Source organism: Carcharhinus amblyrhynchos, chromosome 29, assembly GCF_965287045.1.
Source record: "Carcharhinus amblyrhynchos chromosome 29, sCarAmb.v2.hapA, whole genome shotgun sequence".
In the NCBI taxonomy this organism is placed as follows: domain Eukaryota; kingdom Metazoa; phylum Chordata; class Chondrichthyes; order Carcharhiniformes; family Carcharhinidae; genus Carcharhinus; species Carcharhinus amblyrhynchos.
In genome coordinates, this window is record NC_137352.1 from 843,322 (window position 1) to 870,102 (window position 26,781).

At 44.4% G+C, this 26,781-nt stretch overlaps 1 protein-coding gene across 3 annotated transcripts in view; it reads right to left on the reverse strand.

Annotated features, from left to right (window-relative positions):
- The window catches only part of pou2f3 (POU class 2 homeobox 3), a 52,137-nt gene extending 44,443 nt beyond the window's left edge, over nucleotides 1-7,694 (reverse strand). For 2 of the 3 annotated variants that reach the window (XM_080214508.1, XM_080214507.1), the window contains exons 1-2: nucleotides 6,959-7,694; nucleotides 6,773-6,862 (exon numbers count right to left, since the gene is read on the reverse strand). In XM_080214508.1, the coding sequence (XP_080070634.1) occupies nucleotides 6,773-6,839 (67 nt within the window). In that variant the 5' untranslated portion in view covers nucleotides 6,840-6,862; nucleotides 6,959-7,694. The remainder of the gene's footprint in view (nucleotides 1-6,772; nucleotides 6,863-6,958) is intronic. The other variant, XM_080214509.1, reaches the window with a different exon arrangement.
- Nucleotides 7,695-26,781: the final 19,087 nt, after the last annotated feature.

Here is a 26,781-nt window from a genome sequence, read left to right on the forward strand (position 1 = left end):
TGCAGAGGAGGTTTACCAGGATGTTGCCTGGTATGGAGGGGAGGTCCTATGAGGAGAGACTGAGGGATTTGGGGTTGTTTTCGCTGGAAAGAAGGAGGCTAAGAGGGGATCTTATTGAAACGTATAAGATGATTAGAGGTTTAGATAGGGTGGACAGTGATAGCCTTTTTCCTCGGATGGAGAAAGCTAGCACGAGGGGGCATGGCTTTAAATTAAGGGGGGGTAGTTATAGGACGGATGTCAGGGGTTGGTTCTTTACCCAGAGGGTGGTGAGGGACTGGAATGTCCTGCCTGCTGCAGTTGTAAATGCCCCTAGTTTGGGGGCGTTTAAGAGATCTGTGGATAGGTTTATGGACGAAAAGGGATTGGTTTAGATTAGTGGGTCTGTTTTTTTTTTAAAAAACTGGTCGGCGCAACATCGTGGGCCGAAGGGCCTGTTCTGCGCTGTAATGTTCTATGTTCTATTACCCCATGTATTTGCCCCATTAATCTCCTTAACATCTTTGGACAGTAAGGGGAAATTTAGCATGGCCAATCCACCTAACTGCACATCTTTGAATTGTGGAAGGAAACTCGAGCACCCAGAGGAAACTCACGCAGACATGGGGAGTGCATGCAAACTCCACAGGGTCACCAAGGCTAGAATTGAACCTGGATCCCTGACGCTGTGAGGCAGCTATGCTAACCACTGCGCTGCCCCAAAAAGGGTATTAGTCAATCAGATATGTTTTTACAATAATCAAAATCGTTTCATGGCTCACAATTACTAAAACTAGTTTTATAATTACTTATTTTACGAATTGAATTTAAAATTCAACTAGCTGCTGTGATGGGATTTGCATCCACGATCCCAGAGCATTAGCCTGGGTCTTGGGATCACTAGTGCAATTACATTACCACTACACCATCATCTCCCCATATTGTGAGGGAAATGGAATATACAAGTAAGGAAGTTTTGCTACAGTTTTACAGGACATTATCTCGCCAATGTATGAAGCTCTATGTACTCTAGGCTGATTGATTGGGTACTAAATTGTCCCTAAATTGGACCTCCCTGATCCTCGCACGTTAGGTGTAGACTAAAATCATGAATAGGTCACTGACAGTGGGACGGCAGCGCGGGCTCGTTGGGCCGAAGGGCCTGTTTCCCGTGCTGTTTTGTTCTTCTTTGTTCTACAACTTTTGTATTTTTACTGAGAGGATATAAGAGTTAAAAGCAGCAAAGAAGGTTCATCTGACTGATTCCTGAGACGAAGGGTTTTATTTGTAAGGAAGGATTGAAAAGGGTGGGTTTGCATCTGTTGCAGTTTAGAAGAATGAGAGGTGATATCATTGAAACACGGATCTTGAGGGTGCTTGACAAGTGGATGGTGAAAGAATGTTCCCCCTTACGTGGGAGACTAGAACTAGAGAACATAGTTTAAAAATAAGAGATCACCTATTTTAAACAATTGGAGATTTTTTTTTCTCTCGAGAGGTCTGTGGAATTCTCCTCCCCAGACAGCAGTGACTTGATTTATTATTATTACAGTGAAGGCTGGATCAAAGCTGAGTAAAGGAGTCAAATGGTGTAGAGGATAGATAGGAAAGTAGAGGCCACCATCAGATTAGCCAAGGTCTTATCAAAATGGGAGAACAAACTCAAGGGGTCAAATGATAATTGGAATACAACTTCATCTTTCAACATTCCAGACTCCTCAAACAGCCCCAACTATCACCTGTCTCATCAATACCTAAAGGAATGGTCCAGACAGTCTCAACAAGGAGATACATCACCTGGTCATCTACTGTGTTCCTCAATGGATGAATCAGTCTTTGTCATTGATGGGAGGTGAAGGCTTCAAGGAAAGCAAGGGTTAACCAGCCTGTTAAAGATATTGTGCAGCTGCTCTCAATAACATTGTGAATAATTCGATAGGAATGACCAGATAGTCTTGTCTCCACATTGAAGGCACCCACCTGCTAAGGAGCACAAATCTAATGGCCCAAAATAAGATGTAATGGATGATTGGAAGCAGCAGAGTTATCACCTAGTTGGTCTCCTCGCATAGACCAAAAGCTGCACAGTTACTTTGTCAGTCCTAGCACCGATATAAATTTTCTATGCTGTAATGATAACAGGCTTAAGTTTCTGGTGCTGGTGTGATTCTGGTTTCTACTTACTGAACTGAATCCCTTTGAAGATACAACTAGTTAGACCTGTAAATAGCCCAACTGAGCCACATAGCATTTAACTAGGACTGAGTTGCTATTTTGTGATGATACAGAATCATAGCTGGGAGTGAGAATTGTGAGGAGAGTCTAAAGATACTTAGTCTGTCCAAATATCATTGAAGTAAGTGGGCAAGAATATAGCAGATGGAATATGTAGAAAAAAGTGAAGTTGGAAGGAAAAACAAAGGCAGTTTCTTTTAAATAAATGGTGAGAGATTGGGAAGTATTGATGTCCAAAGACACCTGGGTGTCCTTGATCAAAAGTCACTGAAAACTAACATGCAGCTGCAGCAAGCAATTAGGAAGGCAAAAGATATATATATTTTTAATTGCAAGGGGATTGGAGTATAGGAATAAGGAAGTCTCAGTCTAGCTGTGATTGGATTGGGAGTATTGTGTGCAGTTTTCGTCTCTTCACCCAAGGAAGGATATACTGGCCACGGACGGACTGCAAATCCTGGGTATGGCGAGATTGCCCAATGAGGAAAGATTGAGGAGTCTGGGCCTTAATTCACTGGAGTTTGGAAGAAATAAGAGGTGATCTCATTGAAATATCCAGTATTCTTACAGAATTTGACAGAATCTGTTGTTTGTCATTTATATTAATGTTTGGGTGAGAATATGGGGGGAATGGTTAGTAAGTTTGCAGATGACACCAAGATTGATGGCATAGTGGACAGTGAAGGTTATCTCATTATGCCACGGCATCTTGATCAATTGGGCCAATGGGCTGATGAATGACAGAATTTAATTTAGATAAACGTGAGGTGATGCATTTTGGTAGATTGAACCAGCACAGGACTTACTCAGTTAATGGTAGAACATTGGGCAGAGTTACAGAACAAAGACCTAGGGGTGCAGGTTCATAGCTCCTTGGAAGTGGAGTCACAGGTGAACAGAGTGGTGCAAAAGGCATTTGCACGCTTGGTTGCATTGGTCAGAACATTGAATACAGGAGTTGGGATGTCTTGAAGTTGTACAAGACATTGTTAAGGCCACACTTGGAATACTGTGTATCGTTCTAGTCACCTTATTATAGAAGGGATATTAAACTAGGAAGAGTATAGAAGAGATTTACTAGGATGCTGTCGGAACTTGATGGTTTGAGTTATAAGGAGAGGCTGAATAGACTGGGACTTTTTCCTCTGGAGCGTAGAAGGCTGAGCGACGATCTTATAGAGATCTGTAAAATAACGAGGGACGTAGATTAGCTAGCTAATCTATCTTTTCCCAAAGATAAGGGGAGTCTAAAACTAGAGGGCATATGTTTAAGGTGAGTGGGGAGAGATACAAAAGTGTCCAGAGGGACAATTTTTTCACACCGAGGATGGTGAGTGCCTGGAACAAACTGCCAGAGGTAGTAGTAGAGGTGGGTGCAATTGTCTTTTAAAAAGCATTTAGACAGTTACATGGGTATGATGGGTATAGAGGGATATGGACCAAATGCGGGCAACTGAGACTAGCTTAGAGGTTTAAAAAAGGGAGGCATGGACAAGTTGGGCTGAAGGGCCTGTTTCTATGCTGTAAACTTTCTGACTGATAGGGTAGATGATGAGTAATTCAGGGCCGAGATGACTAATTTCTTCAGTCAGAGGGTGATGTATCTTTGGAATTCTCAACCCCACAGGGCTGTGAAGTCTCAGTCATATGTTTAAAGCAGAGATTAATATCTAGAAATCTATCAATAACATTAAAGAGATTTGGGATGGTAGAGGAAGAAGATCAGCCATGATCTGGTTAAATGGCAGAGCAGGCTGGAGGGGCCAAATGACCTAATCTTGTTCCACATTGTCAAGCTGATTCTCTATACAATTAACAATTCTGCATTAATTGGAGTCTCTGAATAGTTTATTATTGCACCAGCTGTTGTCTTTGCCACTCCAAGATCTCTTGCTTTGCAGGTAATTTAGATTGTATCAACTAGTGTTCAACTATCTTTCAGCATCAATCGTGTCCATTTTATTGGCATCTACTAACAATAACAGCACCGGCTGGCCAGAGGAGATTCAGTCTACAGCCCTTCTTAACATCAGAATGGAGAAGCGTTCATGTCCAAAGTCATAGAGTCCAAGGTTTACAGCACACAGGCCTTCTGGCACAACTTGTCCATGCCCCCTTTTTGTTTTAAAATCACCAAGGTGCAGCAAGTAACTTATTTGGTCAGCATGGTCAACCTTATACAAGACCTTATTCAGGCTGTAGCTAGAGAACTCCATTAGCTGGCAGAGACCTTTTTGGCCAGTGAAAGGTTCTGATGGGATTTTAAAAAAAACCAACACCGTACAAATACAAGTTGTTTAATGTAGTAACAAGTTTGAAACTACTCAACGAGGCAGGGGAAACTGCCATTGACAGTCAGTCCTAATGGGTACTAACTCTGGGCTTGCAGAGGGCAGTGATGTCCTGTTCCAAATTAACCAGCTGAAGGCTCTGATTTAACACCAACTAAAGTCAAATTAGACTAACTGTGATGACCTGTCAGCCTTCAAGAAAGTTGTTGCTACCATACGCACCTGAATTATTTCCAATCGCCAGCATAAAATACAAGCTGATGGTGTAAGGGGTAACATTGACATGGGTTGAAGATTGGCTAACTAACAGGAGACAGTTGGCATTATGGGACTTTTCCTAATTGTCAGGATGTGATGAGAGTGTGCCACACAGGGATCAGTTCTGGGTACGTAATTGTTTAAAATTTATAGAAATGATTTGAATGAAGGGATGGCTGCTAAATTTGCTGACAACACAAAGTTAGGAATGTAAATTGTGAAGAGGATGTAAGGAGGTTAGAAAGGGATATAGATAGACTGAGTGGGCAAACGTGAAATTATCCATTTTGACAGGAAGAATAAAAAGATTATCTAAATGGTGCAAGATTGCAAAGCTCTGAAGTGCTGAGGGATCTGGGTGTCCTAGTGCATGAATCATTAAAGGCTGGTACACAGATACAGCAAGCAATTAGGAAAGGTAATAGATTGTTATTGTTAGAGGGAGGAATGGAGTACAATAGCAGAAGGGGACGGAGACACATTGCTTTAGTTGCACAGGGCAATGTAAGACCACATCTGACATTGTGTACAAGGGATTCATTTCCTTATTTTAGGAAAGATGTAAATACTTTGGAAGCAGTTGAGAGAAAGTTTACTGGATTGATACCAGGAACGGGTGGGTTGTTTTATAAGGAAAGAGTGAACAAGTTAGGTTTATATCCATTGGTGTTTAGAAGACTTGATTAAAAACATACAAAATGGTGAAGGGTGTTGACAGGGTGGATGTTTTCTCTTGTGGAAAAATCTAGAACATGAGGGTCACTGTTTAAAGGCTCATTTTAGACAGGCGAGGAGAAATATTTCTCATTGTTGAGTGTTTCTGGAATTCTTCTTTAAAGATAGCGGAGGCAGCGTTATGACTAATAATACAAAGCTGAGCTAGATCCATGATCTTAGTGACTGGCAAGCAGGCTCGAGGGGCCGAATGGGCTGCTCTTTCTCCCTCTAATCCAACAGAATTCGGAGTATCACTCGCTAAATAATCCCAACTACATAAATCAGGAGTTCCCAGCAGTTTAAGAGCACCATGGGAATCCCGGAACTACAGAGTTTAAACCTGGCTTCGTACCGAAGAATACAGAGTGAGAAATAAAGCCGGTGTTTGGAGAGCCCGCCAGTCACTGCTTCTGGCCACAACATCCCGGTAAATGGAGCCACAGCGGATCCATAGCTCCAACAGGAGAGAGAGAACGGGGTGCTAGGGGGTAGTGATTATGGGTTTGGGTGAAGATGGTTAATTGCGTGACAAGACAACCGACACCCAATTTCACACCGAGATTGGATGAAAGAAAACAGGAAGTGTGCTGAGGACAATAGTGTGAGTGAGGCAGCAAGCTAGCTGTTCCTGCTCAGGAGGCTAACATCCTCTTGTTGACTCATCAGACAGTAACATGCTGTATGCCAGCAGCTACACAGCAAACAAGAATGATCCACAGAATTAGCCGTATTTACGGAGTGAATTGGTCTTGGAGTCTGGGACAGAAGAGAAATTAAACTCAAATTTAAGGGAGCAAAAAGAGGAGGGGGGGGTGGTGTGCGTGCACAGAATGGTTTCTTGGAGAGTGATTCAATTTAATACACTACAGCCAGAGAGTTTACCCACTGAGCCAGTGACAACAAACTGCTAACCCCAGCCACGGAACCTAGGAGCCAGCTTACAGCAGGAGGAATCCAGCCACTGTTCCCAGCGCCACCACACTCCCGGGAACTTTAAAACATAAATTGTGTCTGTAACTTGGTACAGATACAACAAAACGTCACGGCTTAAACAACAGGCTAGCAGTCTACAGAGTGCATCACATTTTAAGGGTAATAAAATGTCCCGAACCCCTTTCGGATGATTAAAGAGTTGCGTTCGATTGTGTAATGGAACTAGTGGTAGAGACCGGGTTAACGGCAGACTTGCCTCAATTTAGGACAGGCTGTAAAATATATTCCGTGTGAATGAATCTACTGGAAATGGATTCACAATAAGCGAGATACGAAACTGAAGTTGGAAATGCGTGTACCTGCTCGCTCGTGTTGCTGCGAGACATTGGTTCCAATATCGGATGATTTATCTGTGCCGACACTCATCTTCCAGTGGCAAAAGGAAACAGCTGATTTTAATAAAACACAAACAGCCAGCCAGTAAAATGAAGCCATCATAGAATAACATGATAGACTGAATGAATCACTCTCTCTCCTCCACTTACCTTCAAACACAAACTTGTTCAGTTAGCAGACCCTGTCCAATGAATGAAACGTTCAGCAATAATTACCTTGCTGTGGAACTCGGCCTGAATTCTCACTCACCAGGGAAGATCTAGCAGCTTCTTTAGACTCGCCACCTTACTGAAGTCCCTCATTTCTGGTCCTCTTTAAAAAAAACACCTACTTTACCGCTGAAACAGCAGGTGAGAGGCAGTTAAGAGTTCGGTATAATTTAGGCAAATTTGGATTCTCGGAGTCGCTGCAGGTGGGTCGTAGTTGCCTTTGACAGTTTTACTCGGTGTGAGTTTGGGTGAGTGTCAAAGAGTTATTTGCATATCATCATCAGAGCTTTGTAGCCGGAGCCAATTCATCCTCCTTCATTTGTTTAACTCAACAAGTACCAGCTCTGAATAAACAGAATTACCTTTTAACTTTATAACTAAGAATTCAGATGGCTGGTGAAGGTGCTGAACTGTATTTGGGGCGGGTTATACTCCAATCATCGCTCCATCTGGTTCGGTTATTCAGCCTAAAACCAGCTGTAAACTTCTGATTAAAGGTAGTTAAGGACCAACAATCATTGATTCATGTATTCAATACTCAAACATCACATCCGATTTTTTAATTTAAAGATTTTCCTCTCGGGACTCGACTGAAGCCCAAATGTAGAGCTTCAGGTTGGATTTAAACCCTCCGCCAGTGAGGGCCACTGGAAGCAGTTACTCTCCATAGGCTCCAGTAGCGCGCCCCCACCCCCAGCCCCAGCCTGACAGCGTCCTGACTCCAGCTACGTGACTACCCTCAGAACCCCGCAATCAAACGCCCTTCACCCAGTTTCCCAGTCTGCAAATTATAAAATGACACTGATGGAGGCCATTCGATCCATCGCGTAGCTGCCGGTTCTTCGACCGCAAAGAATAAGTGGGGAAAGAAAATACGCAACGGCGCCCCGCACTGCCTGAAACACCTGAACAGGGGGGGCAACTTCACAGAGTTAAAATCAGATATCAAACACAGTTAACGAACACTTGTTTTAAAAGTTATAAGTAAAAATACCACTCTGTGCCATTAGTAATAATTGGTACACTAGACTTTCAATTGTTGCACCTTTTATTTGAACTACAAATTCATCGGTACCGGGGAGGTCGCGAGACTCCGTTACCAAGGATTTCATAACTGGACATTGGGAAGGCAGTGGTATAATCCCACAAAGTTAGCATAGGTTTACATGGGGAAATCATGCTTGACAAATCTACTGGAATTCTTTGAGGATGTAACTAGTAGAGTTGACTAGGGAGAATCATTGGATAAGATTTATTTAGACTTTCAGAAGGCTTTTGTCAAGGTCTCACATAGCAGATTACTACGTAAAGTTAAGGCATTGCCTGCAGTCCCATGTGCTTTAAAATGGATAGAAAGCTAGTTAGCAGACAGGAAGCAAAGAATTTGGAATAAATGGGTCTTTTTCTGATTGGCAGGCAGTGCCTAGTGAGGTTCTGCAGGGATCTGTGCTGGGACCCCAACTGTTCACATTATACATTAATGATTTAGACAAGGGAACTAAATCAAATTTATAGATAAGACAAAATTGGGCAGGAAGATGAGCTGTGAGGAGGTTGCAGAGATGTTTGTGTGTTTTGGACAGGCTGAGTTAGTGGGCATCTGCATGGCAGATGCAGTATAATGTGGGTAAATGTGAGGTTATCCACTTTGTAGCAAAAATAGGAAGACAGATAATTGTTTGAATGAGTGGAAATTGACAGAAGTGGATACTCAGCAAGACCTTTGATTTTATTTATTATTGACACATGTATTAACATACAGTGAAAAGTATCATTTCCTGCACTATACAGACAAAGCATACCGTTCATAGAGAAGGAAACGAGAGTGCAGAGTGTAGTGTTACAGTTATAGGTTGTAGAGAAAGATCAACTTAATGCAAGGTAGGTCCATTCAAAACTCTGACAACACAAAATTGCCTCGCAAATTTGATTGAATTCTTTGAGGAGGTAACTAAGTGTGTGGACGAAGGTAGAGCAGTTGATGTCGTATACGTGGATTTTAGTAAGGCGTTTGATAAGCTTCCCCATGGTAGGCTCGTGAAGAGGTAAGGAGGTGTGGGATAGAAGGAAATTTGGCCGATTGGATAAGTAACTGGCTGTATCATAGAAGACAGAGGGTGGTGGTGGAGGGAAAATTTTCAGACTGGAGGCCAGTTACCAGCGGTGTACCACAGGGATCAGTGCTGGGTCCTCTGCTATTTGTGTTTTTTTTAATGATTTGAAAGAGGGGGCTGAAGGGTGGGTTAGTAAATTTACTGATGACACCAAGATTGGTGGAGTAGTGGATGAGGTGGAGGGCTCTTGTAGGCTGCAAAGAGACATTGATAGGATGCAGAGCTGGGCTGAAAAGTGGCAGATCGAGTTTAACCCTGCTAAGTGCGAAGTGATTCATTTTGGTAGGACAAACTTGAATGTGGATTACAGGGTCAACGGCAGGATTGTGAGGAATGTGGAGGAACAGAGAGATCTTGGGGTTCATATCCACAGATCTCTGATGGTTGCCACTAAGTGGATAGAGTTGTGAAGAAGGCTTATGTAGTGTGTTAGCATTTATTAACAGTGGGTTTGAGTTTAAGAGCCATGGGGTTATGCTGCAACTATACAGGACCTTGGTGAGAGCACATTTGGAATATTGTGTGCAGTTCTGTTCACCTCACTATGTGGAAGCACTGGAGAGAGTGCAGAGGAGATTTAGCAGGATGCTACCTGGTTTGGAGGGTAGGTCTTATGAGGAAAGGTTGAGGGAGCTGGGACTTTTCTCTTTAGAGCGGAGGAGGATGAGAGGCAACTTAGTAGTGGTTTATAAGATGATGAGGGGGATAGATAGAGTGGACATGGAGAGACTATTTCCTGAGGTGGATGTAGCTGTTACTAGGGGGCATAACTATAAGGTTCATGGTGGGAGATATAGGAGGGATGTCCGAGGTAGATTCTTTACTCAGAGAGTGGTTGGGGTGTGGAATAGACTGCCTGCTGTGATAGTGGAGTCAGACACCTTAGGAACTTTCAAGCGGTTATTGGATAGGCACATGGAGCACACCAGAATGATAGGGAGCGGGATAGCTTGATCTTGGGTTTGGACATAGCTTGGCACAACATTGAGGGCCGAAGGGCCTGTACTGTCCTATACTGTTCTATGTTCTAGCAGCAGGGAAGAAACTGTTTCTGAGTTGGTTGGTACGTAACCTCAGACTTTTGTACCTTTTTCCTGATGGAAAAAGGTGGAAGAGCGAATGTTTGGGTATGTCGGGTCCTTAATTATGCTGGTCGCTTTGCTGAGACAGCAGGAAGTGTAGACAGAGTCAATGGATGAGATGCTGGTTTGCGTGATGGATTGGGCTACATTCACTTCCTTTTGTAGTTCTTTGTGGTCTTGGGCAGAGCAGGAGCCATACCGAGCTGTGATACAATCAGAAAGAATGCTTTTAATGGTGCATCTGGAAAAGTTGGTAAGAGTCGTAGCTGACATTGTGCATCAGTTGCTGAAAGTAAGCATACAGGTTTTTTAATCTCTCGTGGGACGTGGGCGTCAATGCTGACCAACATTTATTGCCCATGTCTTGTTGCCCAAGGGCAGTTGAGAGTCAACCACATTGCTGTGTCTCTGGAGTCAAATGTAGGCCAGACCAGGTAAGGATGGCAGATTTGCTTCCCTAAAGGACATAAGAGAACCAGATGGGGTTTTCCAACAATTGATAATGGTTTCATGGTCATCATTAGATTCTTAATTCCAGATTTTTTTAATTGTATTCAAATTCCACCATCTGCTGTGGTGGGATTCGAATGATGTGGAGATGCCAGCGTTGGACTGGGGTAAACGCAGTAAGAAGTCTCACTACACCAGGTTAAAGTCCAACAGGTTTATTTGGTGGTAAACACCACTAGCTTTCGGGGTTTGCCCCTTCGTCAGGTGAGTGGGAGTTCTGATCACAAACAGAGCATATAAAGGCACACACAGTTTACAGAATACTGATTAGAATATGAGTCTTCACAGCTAATCTAGTCTTAAAGGTGCAGACAATGTGAGTGGAGATCTCTTTAACCTATGCTTAATGCTATGTGTATTAAGAACATAGAACATAGAACATTACAGCGCAGAACAGGCCCTTCGGCCCACGATGTTGCGCCGACCAGTTACAAAAACAATGACCCACTAGCCTATACCAATCCCTTTTCGTCCATAAACCTATCCACAGATCTCTTAAACGCCCCCAAACTAGACGCATTTACAACTGCAGCAGGCAGGGCATTCCAATCCCTCACCACCCGCTGGGTAAAGAACCTACCCCTGACATCCGTCCTGTAGCTACCCCCCCTTAATTTAAAGCCATGCCCCCTCGTGCTAGCTTTCTCCATCCGAGGAAAAAGGCTATCACTATCCACCCTATCTAAACCTCTAATCATCTTATATGTTTCAATAAGATCCCCTCTTAGCCGCCTTCTTTCCAACGAAAACAACCCTAAATCCCTCAGTCTCTCCTCATAGGACCTCCCCACCATACCAGGCAACATCCTAGTAAACCTCCTCTGCACCCTCTCCAACGCCTCCACATCCTTCTTGTAATGCGGGGACCAGAACTGCACACAGTACTCCAAGTGCGGCCGCACTAGAGTAGTGTACAGTTGCAACATTACACTGCGACTCCTAAATTCAATCCCCCTACCAATAAACGCCAAGACACCGTACGCCTTCTTAACTACCTTATCTACTTGATTCCCAACTTTCAGGGATCTATGTACACACACACCTAGATCCCTCTGTTCATCCACACTATTCAAAGTCCTCCCGCTAGCCCTATACTCGACACATCTGTTGCTCCTACCAAAGTGAATTACCTCACACTTCTCCGCATTAAATTCCATCCGCCACCTCTCGGCCCAGCTCTGCAACCTATCTAAGTCTCCCTGCAGACTATGACACCCTTCCTCACAATCTACCACACCTCCAATTTTGGTGTCATCAGCAAATTTACTAATCCACCCAACTATACCCTCATCCAGATCATTAATAAAAATTACAAACAACAGTGGCCCCAAAACAGATCCCTGAGGCACACCACTCGTAACTGTACTCCATGATGAATATTTACCATCCACCACCACCCTCTGTCTCCTATCTGATAGCCAATTCCTGATCCAACTTCCTAGATTACCCACAATCCCATACATCTGCATTTTCTGAAGAAGCCTACCATGGTGAACCTTATCGAACGCCTTACTAAAATCCATGTATACCACGTCAACTGCCTTGCCCCCATCCACCTCTTTGGTCACCTTCTCAAAAAACTCAATAAGGTTAGTAAGGCACGACCTACCCGCTACAAAACCATGCTGACTATTTCTAATCAATTCATTACACTCCAAATAACTATAAATCCTATCCCTAATAATTTTTTCTAAAACCTTGCCCACAACAGAAGTAAGACTCACCGGTCTATAATTCCCGGCAAAGTCTCTGTTCCCCTTCTTAAACAATGGGACAACATTCGCTATCCTCCAATCCTCCGGGACTACACCAGAGACCAATGACGACCTGAAGATCTGAGCCAGAGGCTCTGCAATCACCTCTCTAGCCTCCCAGAGAATCCTAGGGTAGATCCCATCCGGACCAGGGGACTTATCTATTTTCAGCCCCTCAAGAATTTCTAGCACATCCCCTTTATCAACCGTAATACTGTCTATTTTACACCCCTGCAACCCAATGTCCTCCTCAGCTATATTCATGTCCCCCTGCGTGAACACCGAAGAGAAATATTGGTTCAATACTTCTCCAATCTCCTCCGGTTCCACACACAACTTCCCCCTGCTGTCTGTAACTGGCCCTAATCTTGCCCTGACCAACCTTCTGTTCTTGACATACCTATAGAACGCCTTAGGATTCTCCTTAATCCTATCAGCCAAAGTCTTCTCATGTCCTCTTTTAGCCCTTCTCAACTCACTCTTCAACTCCCTCCTAGCCAATCTAAAGCTTTCTAGTGCACTATCTGAGCCCTCCAATCTCATCCGAACATAAGCCTCCTTTTTCTTTTTAACCATCGACTCAACTCTTTTAGTGCACCACGGTTCCCTAGATCTACCAAATCCACCATGCCTGACAGGGACATACCTATCAAGGACTCGCAGTAGCTGCTCCTTGAAAAAACTCCACATTTCAGACGTTCCCAGTCCCTGTAATCCCCTAATCCAATCCATGCTTCCTAATTCACTCCTGATAGCCTCATAATCGCCCTTACCCCAGCTAAAATTGCTGACCCGAGGTTCATGCCTATCTCTTCCCATCACTAAGGTGAACGTAACCGAATTGTGGTCACTATCACCAAAATGCACACCAACTTCCAAGTCAAGCACCTGGTCTGGCTCATTTCCCAGCACCAAATCCAATATAGCCTCACCTCTAGTTGGCCTGTCTACATACTGAGACAAAAAACCTTCCTGCACGCTTTGTACAAACACTGACCCCTCTAGCGAGCTAGAACTATAGCAACTCCAATCAATATTCGTAAAGTTAAAGTCCCCCATAACAATTACCCTATTACTTTCACTCCTAACCAGGATTGTCTCCGCAATCCTTTCCTCAACCTCTCTAGAACTTTTAGGAGGTCTATAAAAGACTCCCAACAGGGTGACCTCTCCTCTCCTATTTCTAATCTCCGCCCATACTACCTCAACTGACAAGTCCTCATCAAACTTTCTCTCCGACACTGTGATTGTCTCCAGACACTGTATTGTCTCCAGACACAACAGTAAGTGAGATTTTGCAAGTCCAGGCAAGTCATGGGGGTTACAGATAGTGTGACATGAACCCAAGATCTCGGTTGAGGCCATCCTCACATGTGCGGAACTTGGCTATCAGTTTCTGCTCAGCAATCCTTTTAGTGGGATTCGAACCCAGGTCCCCAGAACATTAGCTGAGTAGTCTAGTGATAATCACACTAGGCTATTGCCTCCCGTCAATACAGCGGGCAGTAAAGAAGACAAATAGTATCTGACCTTTTATAGCAAGAGGACTTGAGCGTAGGAATAGGGATATTTTACAGCAATTTACAGGGGGAGCAAGTACAGAGGAGATGTTAAAGGTACGTTTTTCACTCAGAGGGTGGTGACTGAGTGGAATCGGCTGCCATCGGTGGTGGTAGAGGCGAACTTGCTGGGGTCTTTTAAAAGACTTCTGGATGAATACATGGGATTTAATGGGATTGGGAGTTATAGATAGTTCTATGGCCTGGTAGGTAGGGATATGATCAGTGCAACTTGTGGGCCGAAGGGCCTGATTGTGCTGGAGTGTTCTATGTTTTATATAGGGCATTTGTGAGGCCAGACCTGGAGTATTGAGTGCAGTTTTGGTGTCCTCTCAGAAAGGATGTTCTTACTATTGAGGGAATACAGCGAAGGCTTACCAGGCTTATTCCTGGAATGGCGAGACTGAGGTACGAGGAGAGATTAAATCGGTTAGGATTATATCCACCGGAGTTTAGAAGAGTGAGAGGTGATCTCATAGAAACTGCTAAAATTCTAACAGGTTAGACAGGGTAAATTCAGAAAAGAATGTTCCCGAAGGCAAAGGAGTCCAGAACTAGAGGTCATAATTCAAGGATAAGGGGTAAACCTTTTTTGGATTGTGGTGAGGAGAAATTTCCTCACCCACAGAAAGTAGTGAGGCCAAAATATGTGTGATTTCAAAAGGAATTAGTTATAGCTTTTGGAACTAAAGGGATCAAAGGATATGGAGGGGAAGTGGGATCAAAGTATTGAATTTGATTATCAGCCATGGTCATATTGGATGGTGGAGCAGGTTCAAAGGGCCGAATGGCCTGATTCTGTTTCTATTTTCTATGTCTGTAGCTTACAGATCCTTCATCTGAATTTTCCCTGTATTCTGCTTTTCCCATTGCTCCGCACAATTTTTGGTCATATGAATAGTCATTTGATAGTACAGAACATACTGAATACAGAAACATGTTTCTGAAGCTTTTTATCTACCACTCATCAGGAAAAACACAAAAATGCCAAATTTAAATGATCACAACAGCTTAAACTAGGATTGAGGATTGGATAATTGCAAATGCTGCCCCCTTGTTCAAAAAGGTTATAACGATAGCCCTGGCAATTACAGATGAGTCAGTTTATCATCAGTGCTGGGCAAGCTTCTCGAAACAAGTATTCGGGATAGAATTAGTAGTCACTAGAAATGTGGGTTGATTGGGAAGAGCCAGTATGGATTTCTAAAGGAGAAATCATGTTCAACTTACTTACTGGAGTTTTTTGAGAAGGTAACAAAGAGTCAATGAGGATAATGCTGTTGACATAGTGTACATGGACTTTCAGAAGGCATTTAATACAGTGCCATACAACAGACTTGTGAAAAAAATTATAGCACATGGAATAAAAGGGATAGTAGCAACACAGATATAAAATTTGCTAAATGATAGGAAGTAGAGAGCAATGGTCAATGGATATTTTCAGACTGGAGAAAGATTTGCTGGTGATCCTCAAGGATAAGTATTGGGGCTTTGCTTTTCCTGATTATATATATTAACGATCTAGATTTTGATGTTCAGGGGACAGTTTTGAAATTTGAGGATGATACAAAGCTTGAAAGCATTGTAAATTGTGAAGAGAGTAGAATAGAACATCAAACATAGGTTGGTGGAGTGGGCAGATAGGTGGCAGATGGAGTTCAATGTGGAGAAGTGTGAGGTGATTCATTCTGATGGGAAGAACATGGAGAGGAAGGGTGCTGATTAGTTGGGCAGCACTTTGTAAATCCTGGGTGTATTAATTGCTACATTAACAACTAATTGAAGATCATTAGTCAAACGGACTCATTTATGCTTGCTAGATGCAAAATACATTCGTATCCATGAACCCATTCCCTACAAACAAAAGGAATATGCTCAAACCTTGTGCCTTTTTAAAATTGCCCAGCAGTTTGGAGAGCCTGTAGTTCCACATTGCTTTCATCATGGCAACACCTCAACCAATTAAAGTTACATAAGAACATAAGAAATAGGAGCAGGAGTAGGCCATCTAGCCCTTCGAGCCTGCCCCGCCATTCAATAACATCATGGCTGATCTGTCGTGGCTCAGTTCCACTTTCCCGCCCTCTCCCCATAACCCTTAATTCCCTTGCCTATCAAAAACCTATCTACCCGGGTCTTAAATATATTTAGCGAGGCAGCCTCCACCACTTCAACGGGCAGAGAATTCCAGAGATTCACCACCCTTTGAGTGAAGAAGTTCCTCCTCAACTCCATTCTAAACTGACCCCCCCTTTATCTTGAGGCTGTGCCCTCTAGTCCTACTGTCCTTTCTGAGCAGGAAGAGCCTCTCCACCTCTATCCTATCCATCCCATTCATCATCTTATATGTCTCAATGAGATCTCCCCTCATTCTTCTAAACTCTAACGAGTACAAGCCTAGTTTATTCAGCCTCTCCTCATAGTTCAACCCCCTCAACTCCAGTATCAGCCTAGTAAACCTCCTCTGCACTCCCTCCGAGGCCAAAATATCCTTGCGTAAGTGCGGCGACCAAAACTGCACACAGTATTCCAGCTGCGGCCTCACCAATGCCCTATACAGCTGCAGCAAGACCTCCCTACTTTTATATTCAATCCCCCTCGCTATGAAGGCCAGCATCCCATTTGCCTTCCTGACCACCTGCTGCACCTGCAGGCTGGGTTTTTGCGACTCATGCACAAGGACCCCGAGGTCCCTCTGCACTGTTGCCTGCTGCAGTTTTTCGCCATGTAAGTAATAATCCTTCCTACCATTATTCTTACCAAAGTGGACAACCTCGCACTTGCCAACATTAAATTCCATTTGCCAGTTCCTGGCCCATTTGCTCAGCCTATCTAGATCCTTCTGCAGACTCTCCACACCCTCCGCACAATTTGCCGTTCCACCAATCTTGGTGTCATCAGCAAATTTCGACACCATACACTCGGTTCCCTCCTCCAGATCATCTATATAAATGGCGAATAGCTGAGGCCCCAGCACCGACCCCTGGGGCACTCCAGTAGTCACCAACTATAATTATTCTATGAATCCTCAAATGCCCAGAATCTGTGTACTTTGACTCCAGTTACAATAATATCTCTTGGACAAGTTCAGGGCCTGACGTTCCTGCAACCCTACCTCCTGGATCCCTCTACCTGCCTCACTAGCAGCCACACCCTGCTGTCCATGTTCACTCACCAAATTCAAGGTATTTAATTTAAGGGGTGTGACTGCCTCCTGGAACACAGCGTCCAGGTATCTCTCCCCCTCCCCGATGTGTCACAGTATCCAAAGCTCAGAATGCAGCTCATCTACTCTGAGCCAGAGTTCCCCAAACAACTAACACTTACTACAGAGGTGCCCACTGGGAACCACAATGGGGTCGAGCAGCTCACCACATCATCTGACCCTCTAACTCTGTTTAATTAGCTTTTCAATTTATTTATTTATTTTTTAAAAAAATCTCCTTATTACCTCTATCTCAATGCAATGTCTAACCAGTAATTTAAAAATTTATTGCAGTTCTCTGTTAGTCAATCAAATCACAGCCCTCCTGTGATGTTACTTTTAAGTGTTTTTAGTCCGAACTCATTGATCAGTGGGCAGTTTCAGAGAATCAAGAGAAGCACCCAATCAGCCCGCTCCCTTCGTGCCCAATCAGCCCGCTCCCTTCGTGCCCAATCAGCCCGCTCCCTTCGTGCCCAATCAGCCCGCTCCCTTCGTGCCCAATCAGCCCGCTCCCTTGCAGGCTCTGCGACCTGTTTCAGTAACTCCCTATTTTCACCCAACTCGAAAAGCACTCCTCACAGTCAGGCAGCATTCACTGTGCAGTCAGAGCAATACTGTGAGGCCTTTGTTTTTATAGGCACAATTTACAAAGCCCTGGAACTTTACAAACAAGATGTGGAGATGCCAATGTTGGACTGGGGTAAATACAGTAAGAAGTCTCACAACACCAAGTTAAAGTCCAACAGTTTTATTTGGTAGCAAAAGCCACAAGCTTTCAGAGCACGGCTCCTTCGTCAGGTAAGTGGGAGTTCTGTTCACAAACAAGGGATATAAAGACAAAATCTCAATTTACAAAATAATGGTTGGAATGCGTGTCTTTACAGGTAATCGAGTCTTAAAGGTACAGACAATTTGAGTGGAGAGAGGGTTAAGCACAGGTTAAAGAGATGTGTATTGTCTCCAGCCAGGACAGTTAGTGAGATTTTGCAAGTCATGGGGGTTACAGGTAGTGCGACATGAACCCAAGATCCCACTTGAGGCCATCCTCATGGATGCAAAACTTGGCTGTCAGTCTCTGCTCAATGATTCTGTGTTGTCATGTGTCGTGAAGGCTCCCTTGGAGAACGCTTACCCGAAGATCAGAGGCTGAATGCCCGTGACCACTGAAGTGTTCCCCAATAGGAAGGGAACAGTCTTGCCTGGTGATTGTTGAGCGGTTTTCATTTATCTGTTGTCGTAGTGTCTGCATGGTCTCCCCAATGTACCATGCCTCAGGACATCCTTTCCTGCAGCTTATCAGAAAAGCAATGTTGGTCGAGTTGCCAGAGTATTTACCGTGTAGCTGGTGGATGGTGTTCACGCACGAGATGATGGCATCCGTGTTGATGATCCAGCATGTCTTGCCAGAAAACTGGAGGACGGCTAACGTGGTTCTACTTTTCAAGAAGGATGTTAGTGATGAACCAGGAAATTACAGACCAGTGAATCTCACGTCAGTGGTAAGGAAACTACTGAAGAAAATTCTGAAGCAGGGAATTAATCTCCATTTAGAAAGGCATGAGTTGATTAGGGATAGTCAGCATGGCTTTGTCAGAGCGAGGTCAGGCCTAACAAATTTAATAGAATTTTTTGAAAATGCGATCGAGCGTGTGGATGAGGGAAGTGTAGTTGATGTAGTTTATCTGGATCTTAGCAAAGCCTTTGACAAGGTCCCAAATGGGAGACTGTTTGGGAAGGCTGAAGCACATGGAATTCAGAGAAACATGGCGAGATGGATCAGAAACTTGCTTGTAATAGGACACAAAGAGTGGTGGCAGGGGGATATTTGAGTGACCGGAGGCAGTGTCCTGTGGCATACCACAAGATTCAGTACTGGCACCATTATTGTTTGTTAACATAGAACAGTAGAGACAGGAAGTGACCCTTTGGCCCACGATGTTGTGCTGAAATGAGGCCAAATTAAACTAATCCTTTCTGCCTGCCCTTGTCCATATTCCTCTATTTCTTGCATATTCATGAGCTTATCTAAAAGCCCTTTAAATGCCCCCATCATATCTGACTTCACCACCACCCCCCTAGCAACACATTCCAGATATCTACCACTCTCTGTATAAATCATTTGCCCGTCACATCTCCTTTGAACATAACATAAGAAATAGGAGCAGGAGTAGGCCATCTGACCCTTCGAGCCTGCCCCGCCATTCAATAAGATCATGGCTGATCTGTCGTGGCTCAGTTCCACATTCCCGCCCTCTCCCCATAACCCTTAATCCCCTCTCTTATCAAAGACCCATCAACCCGCGTCTTAAAAATATTTAGCGAGGCAGCCTCCACCACTTCAACGGGCAGAGAATTCCAGAGATTCACCACCCTTTGAGTGAAGAAGTTCTTCCTCAACTCCGTTCTAAACCGCCTCCCCTTTATCTTGAGGCTGTGCCCCCTAGTCCTACTGTCCTTTCTGAGCGGGAAGAGTCTTTCCACCTCTATCCTATCCATCCCATTCATCATCTTATACGTCTCAATGAGATCTCCCCTCATTCTTCTAAACTCTAACGAGTACAAGCCTAGTTTATTCAGCCTCTCCTCATAGCTCAACCCCCTCAACTCCGGCATCAGCCTAGTAAACCTCCTCTGCACTCCCTCCGAGGCCAAAATATCCTTGCGTAAGTACGGCGCCCAAAACTGCACACAGTACTCCAGCTGCGGCCTCACCAATGCCCTATACAGCCGCAGCAAGACCTCCCTACTTTTGAACTCCCCCTCTCACTTTAAGCACATGCCCCCTAACATTAGACATTTCAACTCTAGGAAAAAAGACTGACTGTCAACCCTATCTCTGCCTCTCATAATTTTATCAACTTCTATCAGTCTCCCCTCAGTCTCCATCTCTTCAGAGAAAACAATTCTAGTTTGTCCAGCCTCTCCTTGTAGCTCATACCCTCCAATCCAGGCAGCGTCCTGGTAAATCTTTTCTGCATCCTCTCCAAAGCCTCCACATCCTTCCTGTAATGGTGACCACAATTGAACACAATAATCTAAGTTCAGCAAAATTTTATAAAGTGCAACATGACATCCTGACTCTTGTACTCGATGCCCTGACCAATAAAGGCAAGCATGCCATATGCCTTCTTTACCACCCTATGGCCACTTCCAGGGAGCTATGCATTTGAACCCCAAGATCCCTGTACCCATCAATGCTGTTCAGGGTCCTCCCATTAACTGTATGCTTATGTTTAACATTTGACCTCCCAAAATGCAGTACCTCATACTCACCCGGATTAAACTCCATCTGCCATCTCTCCGCCCATATCCGCAGCTGATCTATATCCCGCTGTATCCTTTGGCAATCTTCTACACTATCCACAACTCCACCTATCTTTGCGTCATCTGCAAATTTACTAACCCACACACTTATGTTTTCCGACTCAGCAACGAGATACAGTTGGACTGCACTGAGAATGGCCACCTGGTCGACAGTCATACTGGGAGTTTCCAACTCAGCTGTGAGATGCAGTCGCTTCATCCACAAAAATATGCCACACACCAGAGGTCCCCATACTGATCCCTACGGAATATCATTACACACGGACCTTCAGCTAGGAAAACAATCTTCCACCACTGCTGTCTGATTTCTATGGGCAAGCCAATTCTGAATCCAATATATATATATAATATGTAAATAATAAAGATAATAATGTGGAGGAATGTTAAGCAATTTTGCAAATGGCACCAAGATTGATAGGGTAGTTAGTAGTGAAAAAGGTTGTAGGTTATAGGAAGATATAGATGGGTTGGTCAGATGGTGGGGGAGTTGCACTACTGGTTAAGGAGAATATCACAGCTGTACTCCAGGAGGACACCTCGGCGGGCTCATATAGTGAGGCAATATGGGTAGAGCTCAGGAAAAGGAAGGGTACAGTTACAATGTTAGGGTTTACTATAGGCTGCCCAAGAGCCAGTGGGAGATTGAGGAACAGATATGTAGGCAGATTTTGGCAAGGTGTAAAAGTAACAGGGTTGTTGTGATGGGAGATTTTAATTTCCCTGAGCTCGTTCAATGCTAGGGGCATGGATAGGACAGATTTTGTAAGGAGCATCCAGGAGGGCTTCTTGAAACAATATGTAGATAGTCCAACTAGGGAAGGGGCCATATTGGACCTGATATTGGGGAAGGAGCCCGGTCAGATGGTCGCTGTTTCACTAGGGGAGCAGTTTGGGAACAGTGACCACAATTCAGTAAGCTTTAAGATATTGGTGGTTAAAGATAAGTGTAGTCCTCAAGTTTAAGATGTTAAATTGGGGAAGGCTAATTACAACAATATTATGAAGAATGTAGATTGGGGGCAGATGTTTGAGGGCAAATCAACAGCTAGCACATGGGAAGCTTTCAAGTATAAATTGATAGGGATTCAGTACCGGCACATTCCTGTAAGGATGAAGGATAAGTATGGCAAGTTTTGGAAACCTTGGATAACGAGAGATATTGAGAGCCTGGTCAAAGAGAAAAGGAAACATTTGTCAAAGCTAGGAGGCTGGGGACACATGAAGCAAGTGTGGAATACAAGGAAAGTAGAAAGAAACTTAAGCAAGGAGTAAGGAGGGCTAAAAGGCGTCACAAAGTCATTGGCCAGCAGGATTATGGAAAATCCCAAGGCTTTTGATACATATATAAAGAGTAAGAGGGTAGCCAGGGAGAGGGTTGGCCCACTCAAGGACAGGGAGGGAATCTATGCATGGAGCCAGAGGAGATGAGTGAGGTATTAAATGAGTACTTTGTGTCGTGTTCATCAAAAAGAAGGACTTGGTGGATGCTGAGTTTTGGAAAGGGTGTGTGGATAGTTTGGATCATGTTGAGATCAAAAAGGAGGAGGTATTGGGGTTCTTGAGAAACATTAAGGTAGATAAGTCTCCAGGGCCTGATGGGATATACTCCAGAATACTGAAAGAGGCGAGGGAGGAAATTGCTAGGGCCTTGAGAGAAATCTTTGTATCCTCACTGGCTACAGGGGAGGTGCACACAATAAGAAGTCTCACAACACCAGGCTAAAGTCCAATATGTTTATTTGGTAGCAAAATCCACTAGCTTTCGATGCGCTGCTCCTTCTCCGAAAGCTAAGGGGTTTTGCTACCAAATAAACTTGTTGGACTTTAACCTGGTGTTGTGAGACTTCTTACTGTGCTTACCCCAGTCCAATGCCGGCATCGCCACATCGGTCATAGGAGACAAAGGGTAGCAATGGAAGTGTGCGTTTCTGAATGGAGGGCTGTGACAAGTGGTGTTCCTCAGGGATCAGTGCTGGGACCTTTGCTGTTTGTAATATATGTAAATGATTTGGAGGAAATGTAACTGGTTTGATTAGTAAGTTTGCGGATTACATAAAGGTTGGTGGACTTGCGGATAGCGATGAGGACCATCAGAGGATACAGTAGGATATAAATTGGTTGAAGACTTGGGCGGAGAGATAGCAGATGGAGGTTAATCTGGACAAATGTGAGGTCATGCATTTTGGAAGGTCTAATACCGATTGGAAATATACAGTAAATGACAGAACACCTAGGAATATTGATAGGCAAAGGGATCTGGGTGTACAGGTACACAGGTCACTGAAAGTGGCAACAGAATGGAGGAGAAGGTAGTCAAGAAGGCAGACGGCATGCTTGCCTTCATTGGCTGGGGCACTGAGTTTAAAAATTGGCAAGTCATGTTTATAGAACCTTAGTTAGGTCGCACTTGGAATATAGTGTTCAATTCTGGTCACCACACTACCAGAAGGATGTGGAGGCTTTGGAGAGGGTACAGAAAAGATTTACCAGGATGTTGCCTGGTATGGAGGGCATTAGCTACGAGGAGAGGTTGGAGAAACTTGGTTTGTTCTCACTGGAACAATGGAGGGATATGGTCCCCGGAAAGGTAGGGGATTTTAGTTCAGTTGGGCAGCATGGTCAGTGCAGGCTTGGAGGGCCGAAGGGCCTGTTCCTGTGCTGTAATTTTCTTTGTTCTCTATGGGCAGAGCAGCGCAGATTGTACTTAAACCTGAAAAGTGAAAAGTGATTCACTTTGGAAGAATTAACAAGACAAGGAAGTATTTAATGAATGAAAGGACACTGGGAAGCTCAGAGGAACAGACAGATCTTGGGTTACTTATTCACAGATCCCTGAAGGCAGCAGAGCTGTTGAATAGGACAGTTAAGGCGGCTTTTGGGACTCTTGCTTTTATCAGTTGTATCATAGAATATAAGAGCAAGGAGGTAATGTTGGAGGTGTACAGAATGTTGGTTAGTTTGGAGTAGTGTGTGCAGTTCTGGTCACCTTATAGGAAGGATGTGATAGTTTTTAAAGGGGGTACAGAGGAGCTTCACCAGGATGTTGCCTGGGATGGAGAATTTATGCTATGAGAGATTGGATAGGCTTGGATTGTTTTCTGTAGAGCAGAGAAGGCTGAGGGGGAACATGATTGAGGTGTGTAAGATTATGGAGATGGTGAGTAGGGAGCAGCTGTTCCCCTCAGCTGAGGGGTCAATCATGAGGGGGCACAGTTTCAGGCTAAGGGACAGCAGATACAGGGGGAATTTGAGAATTTCTTTCTTTCACTCGAGTGTGGTAAGAATCTGGAATGCACTGCCAGGGAAGCTAGTGGAGGCCGGAAAACTTTAAAAAGTATTTGGATGAGCAATTGAAACATTACAACATTCAAGGATGTGACAAAGGAAAATAGAATTAGCATGACTTTAGTGGCAGCTATTGTCCGTGTGGACTCCCTGGGCTGAAGAGTTTTTGTGATGTATGACGCTAAGACATTACACCCTCCCGGACAATGGGAAAAAAGAGTGGGGATTGGGTGGTATTTTACAGCCTAACCAGTGTAGCTTCTCGTGAATTTGGGGAGCTCCCAGAGAATGGTGTTGCTACAGGTGGGCTTCGTGTGTTATACTTACCTCAAAAGTCAGGAGTAAAGTGATGGTGGACTGCTACACACAACTTATCAGACCTATCAAATTTCCTGCAAGATTGGGAAGATTTGTGATTTCTACAAGTAGCATCTTTAATAAGCATTCATGACATGGTAATGCATGCAAATATAGTCCCCACCATGGATCAGCAGGAAACCCAACTAACCATCTGCCATCATGGAACTGGTGAGGAGAAAGTGCCAAATTGTTTTCTTGCTAACAGGTTTCCGATTTTTGGCCTCGTCCAATTTTCCAACCCTACTCGTAATGGGCAAGAGGGGAAGATTCCACTTCATCTGTCTGACATCAGGCCATGGATGAGTCCCAATTTCCTTGGAACGAGCAGCTGACATGCCAAACTCTCTTCACCGACTCTTCACCCAAGCTGAATGTAAGCCCACCACACGCCAAACTCAACATAACCCCAGAACAAATGGGATAGAAGGAAATTTGGCCGATTGGATAAGTAACTGGCTGTCTCATAGACAGAGGGTGCTGGTGGAGGGAAAATTTTCAGACTGGAGGCCAGTTACCAGCGCAGTAACCACAAGGATCAGTGCTGGGTCCTCTGCTATTTGTGATTTTTATCAATGACTTGGAAGAGGGGGCTGAAGGGTGGGTTAGTAAATTTACTGATGACACCAAGATTGGTGGAGTAGTGGATGAGGTGGAGGGCTCTTGTAGGCTGCAAAGAGACATTGATAGGATGCAGAGCTGGGCTGAAAAGTGGCAGATGGAGTTTAACCCTGATAAGTGCGAGGTGATTCATTTTGGTAGGACAAACTTGAATGCAGTTTACAGGGTCAACGGCAGGATTGTGAGGAATGTGGAGGAACAGAGAGATCTTGGGGTTCATATCCACAGATCTCTGAAGGTTACCACTCAAGTGGATAGAGCCGTGAAGAAGGCTTATAGTGTGTTAGCGTTTATTAACAGGGGGTTTGAGTTTAAGAGCCGTAGGGTTATGCTGCAACTGTACAGGAGCTTGGTGAGGCCACATTTGGAATATTGTGTGCAGTTCTGTTCACCTCACTATAAGGAGGATGTGGAAGCATTGGAGAGAGTGCAGAGGAGATTTACCAGGATGCTGCCTGGATTGGAGGGTAGGTCTTATGAGGAAAGGCTGAAGGAGCTGGGGCTTTTCTCTTTAGAGCGGAGGAGGATGAGAGGCAACTTAAGAGGTTTATAAGATGATGAGGGGGATAGATAGAGTGGACGTGCAGAGACTATTTCCTTGGGTGGATGTAGCTATTACTAGGGGGCAAAACTATAAGGTTCATGGTGGGAGATATAGGAGGGATGTCCGAGGTAGATTCTTTACTCAGAGAGTGGTTGGGGTGTGGAATGGCCTGCCTGCTGTGATAGTGGAGTCAGACACTTTAGGAACTTTCAAGTGGTTATTGGATAGGCACATGGAGCACTCCAGAATGATAGGGAGTGGGATAGCTTGATCTTGGTTTTAGATGTAGCTCGGCACAACATCGACAGCCGAAGGGCCTGTACTGTGCTGTAATGTTCTATGTTTCTAAATACATGACATTGATAGAGAGTAAAATAAAGTGAACATAAGAACATAAGAAATAGGAGCAGGAGTAGGCCATCTGGCCCTTCGAGCCTGCCCCGCCATTCAATAAGATCATGGCTGATCTGTCGTGGCTCAGTTCCACATTCCCGCCCTCTCCCCATAACCCTTAATCCCCTCTCTTATCAAAAACCCATCAACCCGCGTCTTAAAAATATTTAGCGAGGCAGCCTCCACCACTTCAACGGGCAGAGAATTCCAGAGATTCACCACCCTTTCAGTGAAGAAGTTCTTCCTCAACTCCGTTCTAAACTGCCCCCCCTTTATCTTGAGGCTGTGCCCCCTAGTCCTACTGTCCTTTCTGAGCGGGAAGAGTCTCTCCACCTCTATCCTATCCATCCCATTCATCATCTTATACGTCTCAATGAGACCTCCCCTCATTCTTCTAAACTCTAACGAGTACAAGCCTAGTTTATTCAGCCTCTCCTCATAGCTCAACCCCCTCAACTCCGGCATCAGCCTAGTAAACCTCCTCTGCACTCCCTCCAAGGCCAAAATATCCTTGCGTAAGTACGGCGACCAAAACTGCACACAGTACTCTAGCTGCAGCCTCACCAATGCCCTATATAGCCGCAGCAAGACCTCCCTACTTTTATATTCAATCCCCCTCGCTATGAAGGCCAGCATCCCATTCGCCTTCCTGACCACCTGCTGCACCTGCAAGCTGGGTTTTTGCGACTCGTGCACAAGGACCCCGAGGTCCCTCTGCACCGTCGCCTGCTGCAGTTTTTCGCCATGTAAGTAATAGTCCTTCCTACCATTATTCCTACCAAAGTGGACCACCTCGCACTTGCCAACATTAAATTCCATTTGCCAGTTCCTGGCCCATTTGCCCAGCCTATCTAGATCCTTCTGCAGACTCTCCACACCCTCCGCGCAATTTGCCATTCCACCAATCTTGGTGTCATCAGCAAATTTCGACACCATACACTCGGTTCCCTCCTCCAGATCATCTATATAAATGGTAAATAGCTGAGGCCCCAGCACCGACCCGAGGCACTCCACT